The 19,991-nt window shown below is 39.9% G+C and overlaps 1 protein-coding gene across 4 annotated transcripts; it reads right to left on the reverse strand.

Annotated features, from left to right (window-relative positions):
- Positions 1–3,511: 3,511 nt before the first annotated feature.
- On the reverse strand, positions 3,512–19,866 carry LOC108091812. Of its 4 annotated transcripts, none has more exons than XM_017191181.2 (10): positions 19,579–19,866; positions 15,183–16,848; positions 13,577–13,810; positions 13,163–13,419; positions 10,677–10,855; positions 10,156–10,536; positions 9,204–9,381; positions 7,268–7,378; positions 7,014–7,192; positions 3,512–4,149 (listed from the first exon to the last, which is right to left on the reverse strand). In XM_017191181.2, exons 2-10 carry the CDS (start codon positions 15,826–15,828, stop codon positions 4,008–4,010), a joined length of 2,307 nt encoding a protein of 768 aa, XP_017046670.1. In that variant the 5' UTR covers positions 15,829–16,848; positions 19,579–19,866; the 3' UTR covers positions 3,512–4,007. The 4 variants fall into 4 exon arrangements, with proteins under 4 accessions (XP_017046670.1, XP_017046669.1, XP_017046672.1 ...); XM_017191180.2 differs by having other exon boundaries at positions 13,577–13,813; XM_017191183.2 differs by lacking the exon at positions 10,156–10,536.
- Between the last annotated feature and the right edge of the window lie 125 nt (positions 19,867–19,991).

Genomic DNA, 19,991 nt, shown 5'->3' on the forward strand with positions numbered 1-19,991 from the left:
CACCTGAGTTTCACCTTTGTGCAGGTATGGCTCTAACTACTTCTGGCTTCTAATTCTATCTCTATTCCGATACTGCAGTATATTGGGTCAGACAAGCGTTTTATGAGCACGGTGTTCCCTTTGTCGGAGGAATCCATCATGACGATTTCCCGCATAATGCCCGGCATAATGTGCCGCACATAATTGAAAGTTATTCGATGGCTTCTTCTGCATCGACGGCCGGGGACTCCGCTCGTAAAATCAAGTGCCCAGCAATCCGAGTGCGTGCCTGGAAACCCAATTAGAATACGACTGGATATCTTTGAATACTGGCAGTCAATTGCACCTGCTGACCACTGGGTCAGAAACATAGATTTGCTCTTCATTGTGAAGCGAATAGCTTTGATTTCCTCCATACCTTTTTTCTTTATTACCAATTTGCTCTTATGTACATGCACAACATCAAAGATGCCACTTAAGTCATTTTAGCAGGAATTCCATTTGTTAGTTATTGAAGTGTGGGTTGAGTTTCGAAAAAATTCGTTATATGTATATACATTTTACTACTAACAGCTATAGTTGACCTTTGACCTTTTATACATATGTTTTCTGTAAACAGGATTTTATTGAATATTAAAACCAGCTAATGCCAACTAATTTAATATGAAATCTTATTAAAACAAAACAAACTAAACAATTAATGAAAAAGTATTAAAAAATGTCAGTAATTTTTTAAAATATTACTACTGTTATTACCAAAAATTGTTTTTTGAATTCGAAATTTGTGTTCAATTTTAACTAGGACCATAAGCCCTTTTCTTTATTTGTTTCTATAAGCTTCTTGTTCTGGAACAATATTAAAGATAGAAAGTTGTTTACAATATTAAGATGTTAATGTTGACTACGTGAAATTCTGCTTCAATCACTTTTTGATGGTAGAGACATGGTATTGAATATATACATACGTCAAACATGTCAATTTGCTATATAAAGGTTTACTCTGATACTTTTCAAGTTTTTCCCTTTAAGGCTATAATTATTTTATCATATCTTTGAGGGGAAATTCCAGTCAAAATGAAACTCGATCCAGATTTTTTTTTGGTCAGTGGACTAAATGATTTTATTATTTACTGGTTAATGGCGTATTTTATAACATCTTAATTATTCTTAACCAAATTTTTTTTTTGCTTTTTTACAAAAATATTTATGTTAAAATTTAAAAAAAACCTGTTAAAACTTAATGTTAGGAAATTCTGCTTCTAGTTATATGAGAGCAACAGAATAAATAAGTTATTTATGCAATGAGTAAAATTCTGTAAAGAGAAAAAAAAAAGAAAACACAAACCTCTCACAACAATCTCATGTCCTTGTGCTTCAAGAAGGTCAGCGGAGGTTGAAGTTTTTATACCCTTGCAGAGCAAAGGGTATTATAATTTCAGTCAGAAGTTTGCAACGCAGTGAAGGAGACACCTCAGACCCCATAAAGTATATATATTCTTGATCAGCATCACGATCAGAATCCAAATCCGTCTGTACGTCTGTCCGTCTGTCCGTCTGTCCGTCTGTCCGTCTGTCCGTCTGTCCGTCTGTCCGTCTGTCTGTCTGTCTGTCTGTCCGTCTGTCCGTCTGTCCGTCTGTCCGTCTGTCCGTCTGTCCGTCTGTCCGTCTGTCCGTCTGTCCTCCTGTCGGTTTCTATGTAAACTAGTCTCTCAGTTTTAAAGCTATCTCGCTGAAACTTTCCCAAAAGTTGTGTAGTTGTTGCACGCAGTATATAAGTCGGAACGGGCCGGATCGGGCGACTATATAGGATAGCTCCCATACGAGAGAATGAAATTAAAAATTCTAACTCCGTTGTTTTTGATCAGATCGACTTGATTCCTTCCAGATGGCGTTTTCTAACTGCTATTGAATTTCGGATTAAATTTTATCAAAATCGGATAACTCTATCATATAGCTGCCATAGGGGAGATCAAAAAATATATATATAAATAATGGAAAAAAAATTATAATGTCGTTGTTTTTAATGCCACGAGCATGATTTTTGGAACATCAAGTTATTGAAATACTCTTAAATCGAGAAAAAAAATTTCATAAAAATCGGAGTACTATATCATATAGCTGCCATAGGAAAGATCGAAAAATCTATATAGAAATAACGGAAATAAAATTTTGACATCGTTGTTTTTCATCAAACAATCATGATTTTTGGAATATAGAGTTTTCTAATGAGTCTTGAGTTACATATTAAATTTGATCAAAATCGGACGACTATATCATATAGCTGTCATATGAACAATATGGTAAATAATAGAAAAATCGTCATAGATTCGATGTTGTTAGCCTTTATGTATTTTGTTTGACATATTTAATGACTGCAAGGGTATATAAGCTTCGGCTTGCCGAAGCTAGCTTCCTTTCTTGTTTTTTTTAAATGTCTTATCATTAGAGTTAATTAACAGCGTTTAGAATGTAGAGCTCAACCAAAAAGTTTCGAATAGCGGAAATATTTGGGGGCCAAAATTAAGGCGAGCCCATTGAATATACATATAAGGGCAGAGTAGGAAACTTCGTGTCGAAGTACTTTGGCTGCTTTGGCATTTAATGAGCTGCCAATTTGGCAATCGGTGTTTTGATGTCAGTGCAGTTGGCTGGGCCCACGAACCTTAATGTCTTACTTACGCTTCCGCTCTTTGTTGTAATTTTTTGTTTTTATTTTGCCTTTGTTTTATGTTTGGGCAATAAGGAATTTTTGTGCTGGAAAAAAGTGAAAGCTTTGCCATTTGCGTGTTAATTGCGCCTGGAATTTACATAAATATTAATTTTAGATGAGTTCATGCTCGTCATGGAGACATCAAAGCCGCCCCCGACGCCGATACCCAGTGTAATAAATATATTTATGCAAATAGGTTGCTTTCCGTTACGACTGTTTGCCAGGAACAATTAGGCGACATATTGGAGCTCCATTCCTGCTGGGCCAAGAACGCCTTGATTTATGCAAGGAAAACGCGTTATTATTGAACCTGCTGGTCTGAGTGAATGATTTCCCAGCGTGAGTGTTCCAAATATAACCTGATTTAATATAAAAGCAGATTGCCCTGAGTCAGCTGAATTGATTTAAAGGCCATGCACCAGCTATCAAATAAGTGTACTTATTTATTCCATTTTATGCCAAGGCCCCAGGTCAATTTGAGTTGGCACATTAATATTTTACGAGTAACTTTATTCGAAACTGACTTCGATTAATATACGAAGGATTCAATAAATAAACGAGTCTGTTGAGATTATCAATCATGTTTGTCTCTGGGAAATTCTAAGTTTTAATGCTTTCAAAACATTTATTTAACAAATTAAATATTTTCAGCTTGCTAACAAATATACACTATTAAATTGCTTTTGCCGACAGTTGAGTTACAAATGTAGGAATTAAAATGTGTAACTTCTATTTCAGCACCTCTTTTGAAATTATAAAAGAATATTGAATTTTTGTTTAGTGTTATTTCAACCTAATGTGAAATAATCAAAATCATACAAGTAGGTATAACACAATTTCAATTTATTTTTCATTTTATGTGTTGGCGACAAAAACTCTAATAACAATTTTTGTGTATTGACTAATTGAATTTTCAGGCTCACCCGTTTGACCGTCAATTAATAAATATTCTGATTTCATTTTTTTTTTATTTTTAGTAAATGATCTGTGAAATATTCGTGTGAAATTCACGTGTGTTTCAAATTTAAAAAGTGTCCTGACCGCAGCCGATTCTAGTGAATAATGTGTAAGCAAATTTCAACAAAATCAGAATGAATATTAATGCAGTGTTTGGGTGACCGAAGAGAATAAATATACATAGGTAGGCGAACCTTAGACTACAATAAATCAATAAATAAATAAGAGTTTAACAATAAATTAATCTTAGTCTAGGTTAATTATCCTATTTACAGTTCGGTTTTTAACAAGGAAAAGTTGACTTCAAAGTTGCTCGTACTCTTTCAGCGTCTCGCTCTCTCGAGGATTTAGGACCTCCGGCTCACTTGGCCGGCATGTTGCACTGTGGATACAGGCTTTGGCAGTCCTTTTGATCCTGGCCATCGCGGGCAGCCTGAATCAGCCGGTAAAAGCGACGCACTGCCTCATTCGCATGCGTTACGGGCTCCAGTTCGCTGGTATCGCTGCAATAGACACGAAACAGGAAACTTTAGCAAAAGAACTTTCCGCGTATTTAATTAAATGGTATTTTTTGTGTGGCAGATGTATTCATTATTGGTTATTTTAATACACTGGAAAATTGAGATTCTTACATATTCAAATTAGAATTTCTCTTGGTAAAAAGATAATAAGCTTTACATTTTATTCTATACCTAAAAACAACTTTCATTCAAAAAACACTACAGAAGGAGTATCTCTTAACAGATTAAGTTCTTTTTAACAAAAATTAAATAAATTTTAAAATGCTCCGCTTAAATGAATAACATTAAACGGTAATAAATGTTGATGTTGTTAAAGGCATTTTCAACTTTCTTTTAAATTTTTTTCACTTCCCAAAAATAATATAATTATTTTGGTATACAACTTGATTTTTCTTTTGAGTGTTTATTTAGTTAGTCCTAGCTGCAGGCGAAAGCCTCAGAATGCCTTTTTTGTGGGTGCCAGGAAGTTAGCTAATTAACTTTACCACTTCGTCCCATCGCAGTAAAGTTTTTGTGGAAGCAGGTCGAATCGTTCTGCGTACTTTTGGGCTTACCAACACGCGTCTTTGTATGCCAGACATCCATGTTTCACCCAAAAACACCTAAACCCAATCCCCTGACTTGGTGCTCAGCTATTCAAGCTTAAATTGGAGGCGTCTGGGCAATTGATTCGGTGGTTGGGGTGTTGCTAATGGATTTCATGCGACTAGTCAGTCGTGCTGGGAGGTGGTGGCCGGAAAATCGCACACACAAAGCCAAGGCCAAACTGATTTCCTATGCTCTTTACCCACATAAGGAAGCTCACGAGACGTGACCTGGTGCAAGAATGTGTTGTCCGACTTTTAATGTTGCAACCTTTCCTTTATAAAGCACTGGCTAAACAATAAAACAAAAACTAAATGCTGCTAAGCTTCTAAAACTTTTTTCGGACAAAGTCAAGTCTCCTGAGAAGTGAATTATATGGAGTAGAACAAGTTACAGCTTGAAGGAACGAGTATTGATTTCTTTTCTTATATTTTGGGTATTTTATTTGACAAATTAATAGCAGCCGAACACTGGCTGTCAAAAATTAGGTTTTCTAGGTTTGGGTGATTAAAGATTTAAAACTCAAGCCAAAATATAAGCTTAGGAAGGAAAAAACTATTTTTGTTTTTAGAAATGTTTTTAAATTAAGTAAAAAATTTAATTAGAAATAAAGAAAAAGGCATAATCGAGTGCAAATATCAAGACCAACTCATGAGTAATAACTTGTGTCATTCTTCCTGTTACATACAAGGAATACATTCAAGGAATATAATATACTCAATGAAATATTGTTTTCTGTTATTGTTTGTTGTATTTTTTATTATTTTAGGAAAATTTCTTGAATTTAATTAAACCTCCTTGACAAGCTTTAACCTGTTAATCGCATACAAGTCAATAATATTGAAAGGGCCAATTAATATTTTATATTCAAAGCTGACAAAACAAACCTATTATAAAAGTTAGATAATTTCTCGAATTTTCAATTAATTATGAATGTTTTCACTATAGATACGCTTGATTGCAGACGGCGGACGGTTAAAATAACCGTTGTCTTTTATCAGACCAATTTATTTTAATTAATTGTCAACTGCTTTGGCCGCAAACCTGAACTTCAAGCCATTGTCATGGGCGTTCCGATAAGGCAATTAAGCACACTTTGGGCCACTCAATTAATGACTTGTCATGGGCACGCAGACTCATAAATCATCCGACAGAAGGGACTAGGTCTAGATGACTCCTCCTGGGACACGAGTCTGTCAGTCACAATTATGTCAACGTAGTTATCTCGAGTCTAACAATTTTGCACTCATTGTTGTCAACGCGAAAAAAAGGCATAGGCATGCCCCGAAAGATAATGAGCCGTAAGAAAAATGATGAATACCAAATGCGCGTTTATCTGGTCTGCGACATACTCGACTGCCTTCGGAGTGACCGACGTGGGTGGAACCGGCTCGAATGCGCCACACGGCTTGTGGCAGGCAGTTCCTCTTGGCTGCCCATGTGCAGTGTGCAGTTCAATTAGAAGATGCAACGCGACAGCCACGAACCCGCGATGACAAACTGCACTCCGACAGCTCCGAGCTCCACTTTCTTTTCACGCTCTTGCCTATTAATTGAAAGGCAATGATGGGGAACCCAGCCCGAGTTGGGCCGTTAAAGTCTTTCCCGCAGCGAAAACGCACCGAACTAAGCTTCGGTGCAGAGCGAATTTAAGTTTTGACTGCCTGACATCACAATTTGCAATGCCTGGGGAGCAATTAGAGCACAAAATACCATTTTATGGCGAATGACAAGCTTAACTTCGTGTTCCGAAACCATACAGCCAGCCTGTCTCGGGCATTTATCGCCAAAATAGGTAAAGTAGTAGGGTTGGATTGTCCAAACCAAACATACACTTAACTCAAGTTCTTGAGGGAATAATCAACTTTGTAACTAATCGCAAATTAAAAAGAAACTGCACAAATAAAATCTTCAAAGCTGTTACTTTTATGGTACTAAACATGAAAATTTCTAATAACGGATGATTAGGTTTGTATTCTTATCTATGAAATAAACTTTAATGAAAGTTAAAATCTTCTGTTCTACATTTGCTTACTCTTTTAAGAGACCCTAACTTGTCTTCGAATTAGGAACCAAACGCTACCGTTAAGTTTTTGTCTTTATAAAAACCTCATCTGCCTAAAGTTTCGATACACACTTTCATAGTTGATTAGAGTATAAGGCCTGAAGAACATTAATAACCAACTTTTCTTTGTTTTAAATGCATTTCCTATAAACTTTCCATGTTGCACTTGGAAGTCTCTATCTGTGGCTTGACTTACCGACTCAGTTCCGCGGAAATGAAGTTGCTGTGCGGACTGTAGGTGGAAGGGTCCTTGTACATGCTGCACACAATGCGCTCCTTGCACAGGTCGTTCTTCACGCCCAGCTGCTCGACGATTTTGTCGATTTTCAGCAGAATGGGACTGTAGAAGGGGTCGTAGTTGAGCGGATACAGCGGCTGAAACACACAAAAAGCGCACAAGTTATTCAGAATGAAAGCAGATTAGTGCGGCGGATGCGAGTTGTGGCAAACCTGTCCGTCCTGCACGAATGGCTGGTGCTCTAGAATCTTCTGCTGTTGCTGGATAATTCGCTGCTCGGCCTGAATGCGGATGGCCTCCTTCAGCTGGGCGGCCAATTCGGGCTGTGGGGAGTGGTATCAAAAAGAGGATGTATAGTTACCCATCTAAAAAACTGATATTTGTACACTTATCAATGCAGGAGCATGTAAACACGGGATCTAAAGTTAAGCACTTGGAAAACTTATCATCAAGAAAATCTTTGTATTTCATTTTAAGAAAAAATAAATTAAACTTCTGTCATACATGACTTCTATTTGCATGAAATTTATAATAAATTTATAATCGTTTACTTAGGCAGATTTTTTAGTTCTTAGTATTTGTAATTTTTTTGTATAACTAACAATTTATACAATTTAATTATTGATTGAATATTTATTAATTATCTATTTATTCAAGTCATAACTATTAATAAAAAATGTTTCATACCAAACCCATCCTTTTTCGACTAGCTTTACCAGAATTATTCGAATGGTTAGCAAATTTAAACAGAAAAGTAAGTTACAAGTTTTTCAAAGTGTTCGTCCTAATGTAAATGAGACATGAAGCACAAAGTTTGTTGCAGCCAAGCTGACAACATGGTATTAAAATAAGGTAGGAAGCTAAAGCAAATGCCATTTAATGCGAAAAGGGCTGGGTTTGCGTGAGTTGTTAACCTTTTGCTGCGGACAGTTTAACCGACCAAATGCAGAGTTGCCGGCACACTTTCTCGAAAGGCGTTGTTCCCGTCATATTCGGGCCTTGGCGAGGCGTGCTCATTTAATTAAGGTGAGCAGCGGGGTGTTTCGCAAGCCTACAGATTTTAGTGTCAGGCGGGCAGTGCAATGGCAAAGTGCACTTTAATTATGGCTTACTCGCCTGAGAGCCCGGACCGCATGTGGCCATCGGCTTTGCACTCTTGAAAGTGAAAACTGTCATTGGATGTCAGTCAGCCAGTGTGTTTTGTTCGGCAAAACTGTTTGCCAACCCATTCAACTTGCAGGGCCCTGCATGAATGGTTTCGCTGGGCCGAAAAGAGAAAAGAATACACCTCCGCTGCGGAGAAGAAAATTTGCATCATAGGAAAACCATTTGTACTCGAAGAAAAGTGTCAATAAATGCAGCCAGGCAGCAGACAATCGTTGGGGAGTGAAACTGCAGCAGCACAAATGGTTGTGGTGTTGTTCAGTTGTGCAAATGTTCGGAGTGTAAATGGGAACCACCAGTCAACGGTGGGAGTAAACCAGAAGATGGTAAGGTACACAAAAATGTGCTGCCTGTGAAAGCAAAAAGCACTTAATTCTTACATTTTTATGTCCCGGGAAAATATAAAATAAGTATTGCTTCCTTGAGGTGCTTAACCCCACCCCCAAATATTACGAGTTTCTTAACCACAACTCTGGGAAAATTATAGACATTTGGTTTAGAAATTAAAATGTCCCCTCAAAAAACTCCTTTTAATATTTTGAAAGGAAAATGTATTTGCATATTGTTTAGCTGTCAAAAGAAAAATGAAGTTTGGCTAAACTGCTGTTAATAAAATATACTCTAAAAACAGTTACTATTTTGTTTGTTTTCAACTAGTCTCATAAAATACTACTATTCGCATCGAATATCCAATAACAATATTTGACAGGTGAACTTTTATTTGTACTGTGCAATCATTTTGTTTGACTTTGAAATATTTCTGTGAGTTTGTTTTCCTTGAAATTGTGCTCCTTACCGAGTGTGTTATAAACACAAATTTAAATAAAATGCCGCAATTTTTTGCTATAACCACACATGGGATATCTGATTTCACAGGCTCCCTTTTTTATGTACGTTATATGTACGATTAGAATAAATGCACATTTTGCGATTCCTTTTGGCTGCTGAAAATGTATACGTAATGGGCTGAAAGGGGATACTCACAGGGAGTTGGGGCTCCTGATTTTGTTGCTGTTGCTGCTGCTGCTGCTGCTGCTGATTGTTGCGCGCCGGGTCATATTGCGCAGCAATTGTGGCCGCCGCCGAGAGTCCTGGCCCACTTTGAGGTGGATGGTGTCCCGGAACGAAGACCGGATGGGGCTGCGAGTGTGACGGCCTTGAGCTGGAAAAACCGGGAAAAATTAGGTGCCGTAGGCGGGGTAAGTGGGTCGGTCAACTTCGGTTGGCTCAATAGTTTCATTCGAGCGCTGAATCAAATTTCCTTTGCGCTGCTCTTTTTAATTGGCAACAATTAACGCCCAACAGCGAGTGTTGTTTGGCTTTCATTAAAGAATTTTAATTACGTTTGGATAAGCAGGAAGGACATGTGAAGTGGCGTAAAACAAACATATGTGGGAAAATTCATGTTCAAATGAATGGTTAATTGTAAGTCACAAGCCACCGGAGAATTGAGTGCAATAAACGTAAAGTAAGTCCCAGGAAAAACCGATAGCAAAGTGAAAAAAAGGTTAAAGGAGCAAGGAACACAACATTTACAAACTAAATGGAGTTGTTGAAAATATTTTTATATGATACACAAAATGATGAACTCGATTTGAAAGCGCTTTAGCTACTTTGTAATCTTTTACTGATAAAACAAGATGTCTGATTTTTGAATTGTTAACAAAACTATTTGTGTGCTCGAGCCCAGCTACATTTCTATTTCCGTTAAAGTGTTTTGTACTTCTCTCAGTGCAAAAAGTGAGTGAGTGCTAGATAAGCACTTGAATATAAAGTCACCAGAAAATACATAATGTGGCCTAAGGCTGGGGTTAGTAGCTTGTGTTTCGGCCTGATTTATGAGGAGCGTTTCTGTTTGCTGTGGCTGTGCAAGTGAGTTTTCATGTGCGTGGGCGTACTTGATTGTCGGTTTTCGGGGCCCTTGCGTGGCATGTACCTTTGTTTGTCCTGACTTTGAAATGGGTTTAAACTGTGACTAGAGGCTTGTGCTTTCTGAGCACTTAATTGCTGCTGCAGTTGTTGAAGCCTGAGCTGTTGCTGCTGCTGCTGCTGCTGCTGCTGCGACTGCTGCTTCTGCTGCGTGGGTGGCCTCGACTGCTGGGTGGCAGGTGGCCAACGTGCCTGCTGCTGACCCTGATGTTGCTGGTGTGCCTGGTGGTTCTGGTGTGCCTGGTGCGACTGCTGGTGTGGCTGTTGTTTCTGTGTGGTGGTGCCCAGGCCCCAAGCATGCAGGACCCCGGCATCGTTCGCCGGGTGGGGCTTAAAGTAATGCGCATTCTCCTCTATTTGTGCAACGCGATTTATATCGCCTATGTATCTATTGTATTGTGATGCAAGTCGGTTGATGTGTGATGTGTGACGTGTGAGTGTGGTTTAGAGACAAGACAGATACACAGACAGTTACAGACAGTTGCGGACACGGAAAGCGGGGGGTGCGATTTAAGAGGCGGAACTTACTCGGATCCCAGACCGGGTCCACTGTTCTCCCAGGCGCCCTCAAAGTGCTCGAACCCGGGACCGTAGCTCTCGTGCACCGGAGCTCCATGGAGATACGCGGACGGGTGACCCTTCGGCGGGTGGGTGTAGATGATCTCCGGAACCGAGTGGTGCTCTCCACTATGCCATGGCGGAACCACCTTAAAGTAGAGAGGAATTTTATAAGAAATATAAAATAAAGCAAAATAATATAACTAAGCCATGCTACTTCTATAATAACGATATAAAGTCATTAAATCATTTTCTTAAGGAGTGTACAGCATTTACCAGAAGAAAATATTATCTCCCTTTTCTTTAATCTCACCACCATTCTCATATACTGAATTGTTCCTTAAAAAATGAATATAGCCCACCTAACTATATTATTTTTTAATTGTATTTAAACTTAATACGTAGATATTACGAATCAAAGATTGGATTTATAAGTTAAATCAAGCTCAAAGCAAAGGTGGCTATAACTGCACCTACATTTGTTTGTTGCAAGACTTTTTATCATTTCTGATTTACGTACATATAAACAATGTTATAGATTGTGTAACCTTATTGCCCTGTATTAATTTTTTTTTGTTTAGAAAGGCAGTATGCCGTTCTTTTTTTAAATGTGGCCTTGTCAGACATAGACATGGCGCAAATTAAAAAAAAATGGAAATGAAGCAGCCGAAGATGCAAGGCTTCGGCATGACATTTAATGAACTCTGCAGCAAAAGTTTTCTTCACTGCTCCGGTGGGCTTCATTTCGATGCGACATCTATTCGGCTATTTATAGTCTGTGCTTGAGCCAAGCAAATAATACGCATTATGCTACTTTTCGTCTGCCGGCTGGGCTGGCTTAAGCCCAGTTCAATGACTGCCAAATAGCCGTAAATAACGAACAAAATGCGACTATGTCATTGCCTGGCAGCTCGACTTGAGTTCAAGCTCTGCCTATTATTTCTGGATTTTTATTGTGCTCCAAATTCGAATCATATTTCATGCTGTGCCGCCCGAAAACTTTTCCTAGCAAAGAGGTGACAAACGCTCACAAACAGACGACATGTTAAGTGGCTGTTTTTTGGTCCTCGTGGCAGGAAAGTCTCTTACTCCCGTGATTTAATTTAATTTAAACTTACACTGATTTGTGAAAGCAGCCAGGGATGGCAACGATTCTTTAATAGACTGCAAATTGTCTAGAAAATATGCACATATCATTGGCCTCTTGGGTGTAAATTAACACTCGGAATTCATATTAACTACTCCCCTATCGATATTGCGTTTTTACTGTCGTCATCGCTTTCCTCTTTCAACACTTGAAATATTCATATATTCCATTGAAGAAGAAGTTAAATTGCCAGTATTCCCCACTGATTCCTGCTTTCTCCAGTTGTCTGTTTGGAAATCTTTTAACTGTTGGCCTAAACCTCAAGAAGCAGCAAGCTTAGAGAATTTTAATTGCCGAATGGGTCGTCTTTCTCAATCGATTCTCGGGAAAATCGCACTTAAGCAAGATTGTCATATGCAAACATGAGAGCCCGGATTATCCCGCGAGCTGAGGCCCTGGTCCCAGCTCAATAAAATTCCTGCCGACATTATTGAATGCGCACATAAACATCTCATAAATACGAGTATCTACGCGTGTGCACTCTTCCGTGGTAAATGGGGAGGTGACAGCCATGGCCCTGTCTAATCCCCTCCAACGGGCGCAATTGAAAGACGGGATTTCATTTGACGATATGTCAAGCTGGGTGCTGTCTGTGTCAGCGTGAGCTCATTCTTGGGGCACGTGCTACGCCAACTCGGAGCCGGGAATCTTCAATGGAAATACTTTTCCCTAGACTTTTCTAATTGAATTTCCGGGAGCGCGACTCGCACATGAACAAAAGAAACTTCCGACCGGCAGACCTATAGACAAAACTGAATCACAACACGACTGCTGACGAAATTTCTCCAAAAATACGCCGAAAAATTCAAACGGCCTAACCCAAACCTGTTAGTGACGTATGTTGGTGTCAAAGAAAATTTCTTTCCATCCAATATCATATTTCAGTTTCATTAATATATTTTTGGCTTTAGTCATTAGTAACACCGAACAACTGAAACAATATTTTCAAGAAATTAAATTCGATTGTATAAACTCTGAGGTAAATTATAAAATAAAGGATACTTCAAACAGTTTCCTTTAAAATTTGGAAGACGTTACTTCTACCTCCTGCATATTTATAAAAATTAAATCACAGCTAATATAAAGCAAATGTTAACTGGGTCATGAACCCAAATTTCGTAAGCATTGATGGGTAATTATAGTTTTCTTTCTCTAGCTCAAAAAATTCAGTTCGAAAATATGTTATAACATCTGTTAAGGGATATAAATACCAACATTGTAAGTTTCCTCTTGTCTGTTCGATGTGCTTTCTAGAGATCTATGCGGATAAACTGCAACTTGGGCAGTATAATCCGCAATCTGCGCTTACCGTGTGGTGATGATCGATGAGATGATGATGGTGGTGGTATTTAGCGGGTGCGTGGTAGACCTGTTGGTAGTGCGAGCACAGCTTGAAGAGATGCGAAAGAGCCGGGAACAGGAAGAGCAGGAACTTGAGGAGCAGCTTCTTGGCCGCTCCGACTCCGATGACGATTGGCAGCAGCCAGAACAACTTGATCTTGATGATTTTAATGATCAGCAGCAAGGCCAGGAATGACAGCACCAGTTTGCTGCGTAGAAATTTTTCTGGACAAACGAAAGTAGCAATCGAATCAGACTTTTGGTTGCATTTGTTGCTCCGTGCAGATTCACCGGAGAGTGAAAGCGGTTTCGACTGCAGAATTGCATCTGCATATGCATACACATCTGCGTGATGGGGAAACAAATTGCGAGTATTACTTACGTATCTTCTTCTGGATTATCGCGCCAGCGAGTCGGGCCTTGACTACCTGTTTGGGAATGAGCTCCAGCTTGGCGATGATTCCGTTGCCTTCGATGGCCCGCGGCGAGATGCGAAATGTGGCGCCGTTGAACATAACCTCTGGCAGGTCCACCTCCAGATCGTGGGTCATTGCGAATTTAATGCTCTTGCCATATAGAGCGCTGGTCACTTCCTCGATCGGGGTTTCCGCACCGGCTGCTTGGGAATCGGACAAATAGAAAGAGAAACAAACAAATACTCATGAGTGACGCTTTTGGGTTAATGAAAGTTTGGCAGAAAGCGATTTCCTCCGCTCAGGATGCTGGAGTTCTTGCGCAACTGTGAGTAAACATTCGCTCATTGAGTTTATAAATAATTTTCCATTTATGGCCAAGCGTGGGAAGTGTGTGCTTCCGCTTGGCAAACATTCTTCCTTGGGTTCAAATGTCAAAACCTATTTTTACATTTTTAAAAGTCAAAAAATCAATACTTTCCTTCAATGAATCTGGTGAATACAGTAAAATAACTAAGTTGCTTATTTATAGGGAGGATAACTTCACTTTAACACCTCCTCGAAAATATTGTAAGCTTAGTTTTGGTTTTGTTTGTTTTAATTAGAAAGCTCAAATGAATTAAATACATTTATTTTAAGAATTTTACCTACAAAAATATAACATTTACAACCATTTCTATTTACAATACTTATACATTGACTTACTGATTATTAATACTGATGTGTTCTGCCTGGTTAATACTTCTTGCTAAAAATTTAAACGCTATCAATTCTGCTCATTTTTATCGACAACCAAACGCTTATATAATTCTTAATTGATTCGATAGCTGTTAATGGGCGATTGTTACACTGTTGGCCATGGTAAGAGCCAAAGAAAACATCTCGGCCTGGCAAAAAGCCGCATAATTGAGCGCAGTCAAAGCGCCGTGACTCACATAAACGAGAGATCGTTGCCGTAGCAGATATTTTACTGCTCTCTGGCGCAGCTAAAATACGTAAAAAATCAAATCAAAACGCGGCAAGTGAAAGTTACTGGCAGTGGCAGCGGCATTTTTTGTGAACGTGCTCCGGTATAGGTAAACAAAACGAAGAAAAGAATCGACGTGAAAACTGATCGCTCACACAAAATCGACCACAAGCAAGGGCTCTTACATAAGATGATGCTGTTAGTTAAACGCATATAAGCGGGAAAAAAATATATTTAGAAAAGAAATTGGTTTTAGCTAAGTTTGCTAAACAAAAAAATACATAACAATTTTATTTAAAATTCATTAACTTTTCGTTTAACGTTTTAATTAAGTTTTTGGTGTTTTTCTACTGAACGTTTTTTCTACGGAACGTCTTGATGCCACTAAAACTTAAAACAAATGACCAGTTGAATAGTCTTATTTGTGTTTGCAGAAGCATTTTAGTCAATTTTAAATCAAATTATGATTCTTTAAAATTGCAAAAACATGTCATTTTTTCCTGCACGGTTCTTCAATTAAAATGTGCCCTAGCAACGTTTCGTTATTAAAATGTTAAAAATTTCCTTTAGGATTTAGAAAACTCCTTAAAAGTAATTGTTTCACTTACCGGCACGTGCCTCCGAATGTTCCTCCTTTTCCTTCTCCTCCTCGTAGTCCACTTGGTTCCTGAAGAACTTGAGCCTCTGTGTCACATTGACGTCCTGCACATCCAGAGCGTTGTCCAGGTAGCTGAAGACGTTCTTCTGGAAGCAGGACACGTCTGGCTTCAGGTAGCAGTCGCGAACAAGGCCATCCCACAGCTCGTTTCCACTGGTGAACCGCCTGGCCAGACGGAGGAGCAGGGAGTCGGCGGGGGCCACTCTGTCTATCCTGGCCGGAATCTCAGTAATGTTCTCAATGGGCTGCCACTCTTCCGTTGGCGGTTCCGTTGACTCCGCTGAGGAATCCGTCGCCGGCTCGGTCACCGTCTCATCAGCCTCCTGCATCTCATCAGCCTCCACTTCCAGGTGGTTCAGAGGAGTGGTGGAGATGTGGCGACCACGACGGCCATTCCGAACCGTCCCATCCGCTTCGACGGCCGCGTTTATTAGGCAGATCAAGAGGAGGAAAATCAGGTAGCTACGCTTTGATCTGGCCATGCTCACTGGGTGGCTGTGATTGCAGGTGCGATTTCTACTCGAGGATGTTGTCCACTGACGCTGGCTCTCACCGGGGCTCCAATTATGGGGCAAATCACTGTGTGTGTTGGGCATTCTCGGTTTCGTTTTTCGGTTTCACTCGGCCAGTTAGCACTGTTGACGGCTGATTCACACCTGCAACCTGCAATTGAGCTGGCAATGCAATTCCACCTTGGCCCTGCAATTTAGCTGCAGCCCAACTGTTTATCTAGCTGATTTCGCTGGGACTACGTGCCCGGGAACTCAGGTCTCTTCGGCTGACACAATGGCCGGCTTTATTGGCGAAATCGTTAGCCAATTGACAAATCAATTTATGAGGCTCTCGGCTTAGCACGCAAACACAATTCCACTGATTGACGCTCGATTTTTTGTAGCAGCTCAATTCTTCCGAACGGCTTTAATGTACTTTCTTCGCGGTGTTTGTTTTGGACTCGTTTGTTTGGAATTTCGCTGCCGCATTTAGCGCGTTTTCTATTTACTATAGTCGATTATCTAGCTAGCTGCAATTACTTCATCGCGGCACACCTACGGCCTAACGGTTTCGTATGTGGAAGGCAGCTTGTATCTTGTATCTTGTATCTTGTATCTTTCGGATATGCAAATCACCTGTTAGCGCGTTTCGCGTGCGCATGCGAGCGCGTCTGGCAAACAACTGATCGTGTTGTGGCCCAAACGGCTGGCCAAGATCATGGCCAGGCTTAAAGCAGACCGGTCGCTCTCTCGCCTCTTTCTCTCCTGCCTTTCGTTCAGTTGTCGTCGACTTTTTGCACTGCAATATCGCTTGTTTCTCGTATCTGGTATCTGCTAGCTGCTTACTGCTAACTGCTATCTCCCCTGCATTCACACGTCGCTCTGGCCAGATTCTTCTGCCGCGCAAAACCTTAACTGTAGTTTTCTGCTGCGGCGGCTGCGGCTGAAAGTTGTTTCGTCTACACTCGCTTCTCTATGTTTGTTTATACATTTTCCAGTTAACTTTAGATTGTTTCAAGTGCAGTTTGTCTGCTGGCTTGACGCTAATTTTCCTTGTAGTTTTTGCGCGGCTCTTCCTTAGTCGGCGCTTTTCACGGCCATTTGTTGAGCGACGAACGGGTTTCCCTGCAGCGACAAATACATAGATTAAGCGATTTTTATTATGTTTTTATGGCGCCAATATGGTTAAAAAGCGGTTGACTTTTCCGGCAACTTAAATTCGAGTTAAAAGAGAAAATGGGTCAAGGGGCGGCGGACTGGAAATTACCAAACGTTCGGCTACGTAGCCAAAAATATATAATTTCCTTTAAAGTTTAAACGGCCTTAATTCCGTATTTTGGAGGTCGAGATTAATTTATTTACTTACACAGTTATAAAACTACAGGTTCAACATTTTAAAATGCTTAACAAAGTCAAAATAGATGAAGTAGAAAATGCCCAATAAATTCGATTCAAACATAAAGAATGAAATGAAAAACCAATATTTCATCGCAGGAAAATGGGTCAACAACTGACCTACTGATATACACCTATAAAAATCGGTCTTCAAAAATTGTATGAGCTTCAAAGTTTATCTATTATTCACAGCGATTGAATTGAGACCGGCATTAAAAAGCAGTTCTTGGGGAAAAGAAAGCAATCAAGTTGTCTAAATCGCCATCTCTTGAACCACTTCCGATGAGCAACAAAAGATGTGTGGTGGCACACTTATGACATATGCCTTTCTTCTTTTGTTGTGCGTGGGCCACTGAAAGTGCTACAAGTAATGTGCCGTTCTTAATCAAGATATCAATCCACATGCTTGCACTTTGGCTCCTTTATTGTGACCCTCAACACAATTGGCAGAAGTCTGAGACCTTTGAGGCATTCTAATTAGCTGTTCCATAACACCAACCGAGACATCAGCCATCCCACAAACTGTTAGATCCGTTTATAGTCATGTTTCCGATGCAATCAATTAGACCGCATTACGCGCACAGCTGCAGGAGTGGAGTATGACTTACGATTATTATTTTTAACGAGCTGCTACTTAGTGGCTTTCTGTAGACGGTACGTATGCGTAATGTGCATAAGCGACATATGTTTCATGTAACGCGTCGCGTTGTTATGGCTTTTCATATTAAAGGCATTCTATTAAAGTGCCATGGCGGCTTATGTCATGCCGAAGAAACAGCCATAAAACAGCGAGTACACAATTGCTATAAAAATAATGGCCAGCTAAATCAAGTTTAGGGAGGCAGCAGCCGCAGTAGCAGAACTCGCTCCGCACCAAAAGACCAAAAAACATATGATGTAAGTTCTTCGCGGGTTCAAGACGAGTCGAAGACCCAGGTTCAACCGTTAGGTGGCTTTAAGGGTTAGCGGCTCAGAAACATGAAACTTGGACTACAAACAGCGAACAAAATATTATTTCTTAGCTAGAACATGCAAAGGTAAATATTGTTTTACATTCTGTTTGTATATTTTACCCAGATAACTCTCTTTAAAGCGTACATAATACAAAAGTATTTTATGTGTATGCGCCTTTAAATATTATCTTTGGACTTATGCAACCCCTGAGATACATTTGTTTTGATTGCTGTTCTGTTGTCTGCTTTCACTCGAATGCTTTCTGCTCTTTTTAATAATGATTCAATTACATCTATCTTAATGGCACTCGAAAATGGCCGGCTCTCGGCTGGCTGGCTGGCCAGATTACGTTTCGGAAGGTAACAAGCTTTCCCTGCACGTTGTTTTGCCGCTGTCATTCCCAGCATTTCCTCGAGATTTTATTGCATTTTTATGTGACAATTTCTCGGGCAGACGCACGCATCCGAACATCGCAAATACTCGAGTCAACCCGCGGTTATGTAAACTTGTAAGTATTTGCATTTCATTAAATTGAATCAATGGTCGGCGCAGACTTTCGGTTTCAGTCAACCGCTTAGTGAATGTCTCAAATAGATTACTAATTTCTCCTAATGCGTGCTTGGAACTTAGTTCGCCAAGTGAGGTGTGATTCGTGTTAGCGTGCAAATATTTTAAAGAGTTTTTTAACTCTTTCTACATTTCTTCGGTTGCGATTCAGAGAAATCTATAGGTAAGTCGAACGAAAAGCAAACTCACTTTCGTTGCGGTTAACCAACTTGACTCACTAATGGCTTATTAAGTCCAAATAGATCGGATTCAATGTACTTTTTATGATCCATCTGCCGGCTAGCGTAGCGAATTGAGTGCAATAATTGGCGGGGGGACATTAAAAAGTGAAATAAAAGTTATTCGAGCTCGGAATAAAAACAATTCTGCCACTCTGCATATATTGCTGCGGTTTATCGCCTGCAAATTATGAAGTACGGTTTCGTTTTCAATTAATTGTTATTATTTGGAGTGAACCACAATTAAGCTTGGCCCAAGCAATTTGTTTACTTTCTTCTTCTCTCTTGCTCTTAATGGGTGTATCACTGCGAACACTTTATTGTTTTTTTGTGGACTTTGTTTCGAGAATCTTCAGCAGGTGAGCACGCGAAGCAAAACACTGAACACTAATTGGTATTCTGATGTGTATTAGAGCGCGCTGAGATTCCCATCTGGCATGCGCTAATTACTCAAGTGGAGGGTTTTTAAGAACTTTATGAAGGCAGCTGGTGGATTTATGAAACCGCAGGAAGTTTCACTTTTACCCACTGGGTTAACTGCACATGGACATGCAGCGCGTTTCCCCGCCAAACAGGTTTCCGTATTTCGGAAGATAAATGCAACCGGCTTGCCAGCTGTTGGCTTTTGTTTTGTTGGTCACTCAGTCGATCAAAACTGGGTCAAATATTTGCATGCCAGTTCGATTCAGGTGGGAATATTTGGCTTCCTGCTTTTACCTACCCGCTTGGAATGATGTTCCTCTGGCAATTAACACGCACTGTCACTTAAACCAACACTCGGCCCCTCAGTTGACTCATAATTTCTGGGCGCAATTTGTTGTTGTGCCCATGGCGTGTCGTCTAATTAGCAAGATATTTTGTTTTTTTGTCCGGTGGTCACTTTCGCTCTCGCTTTTCACAAGAAGTAATGTGGTAGATTTGATTTCCAGAATCCGTCGTGTCTTTCACTTTTTACAGTTGCCGATAAACGTAACCAGAGAGGCGCGATAAACGTGGAAGACCGGCGAGCGTGGAAGACCAACTGAGCGGAGGTGCCGTCGCACAAAAGATGCGGCCAGCTTTGGGTGTTGGTAGGTGAGTTTAATCGTGCAGATACAAACACAGAAACAGGTACAGATACAGATACAAACAAAA

Source organism: Drosophila ficusphila, unplaced genomic scaffold (genome assembly GCF_018152265.1).
Source record: "Drosophila ficusphila isolate 14025-0441.05 unplaced genomic scaffold, ASM1815226v1 contig_791, whole genome shotgun sequence".
NCBI classification, from domain to species: Eukaryota; Metazoa; Arthropoda; class Insecta; order Diptera; family Drosophilidae; genus Drosophila; species Drosophila ficusphila.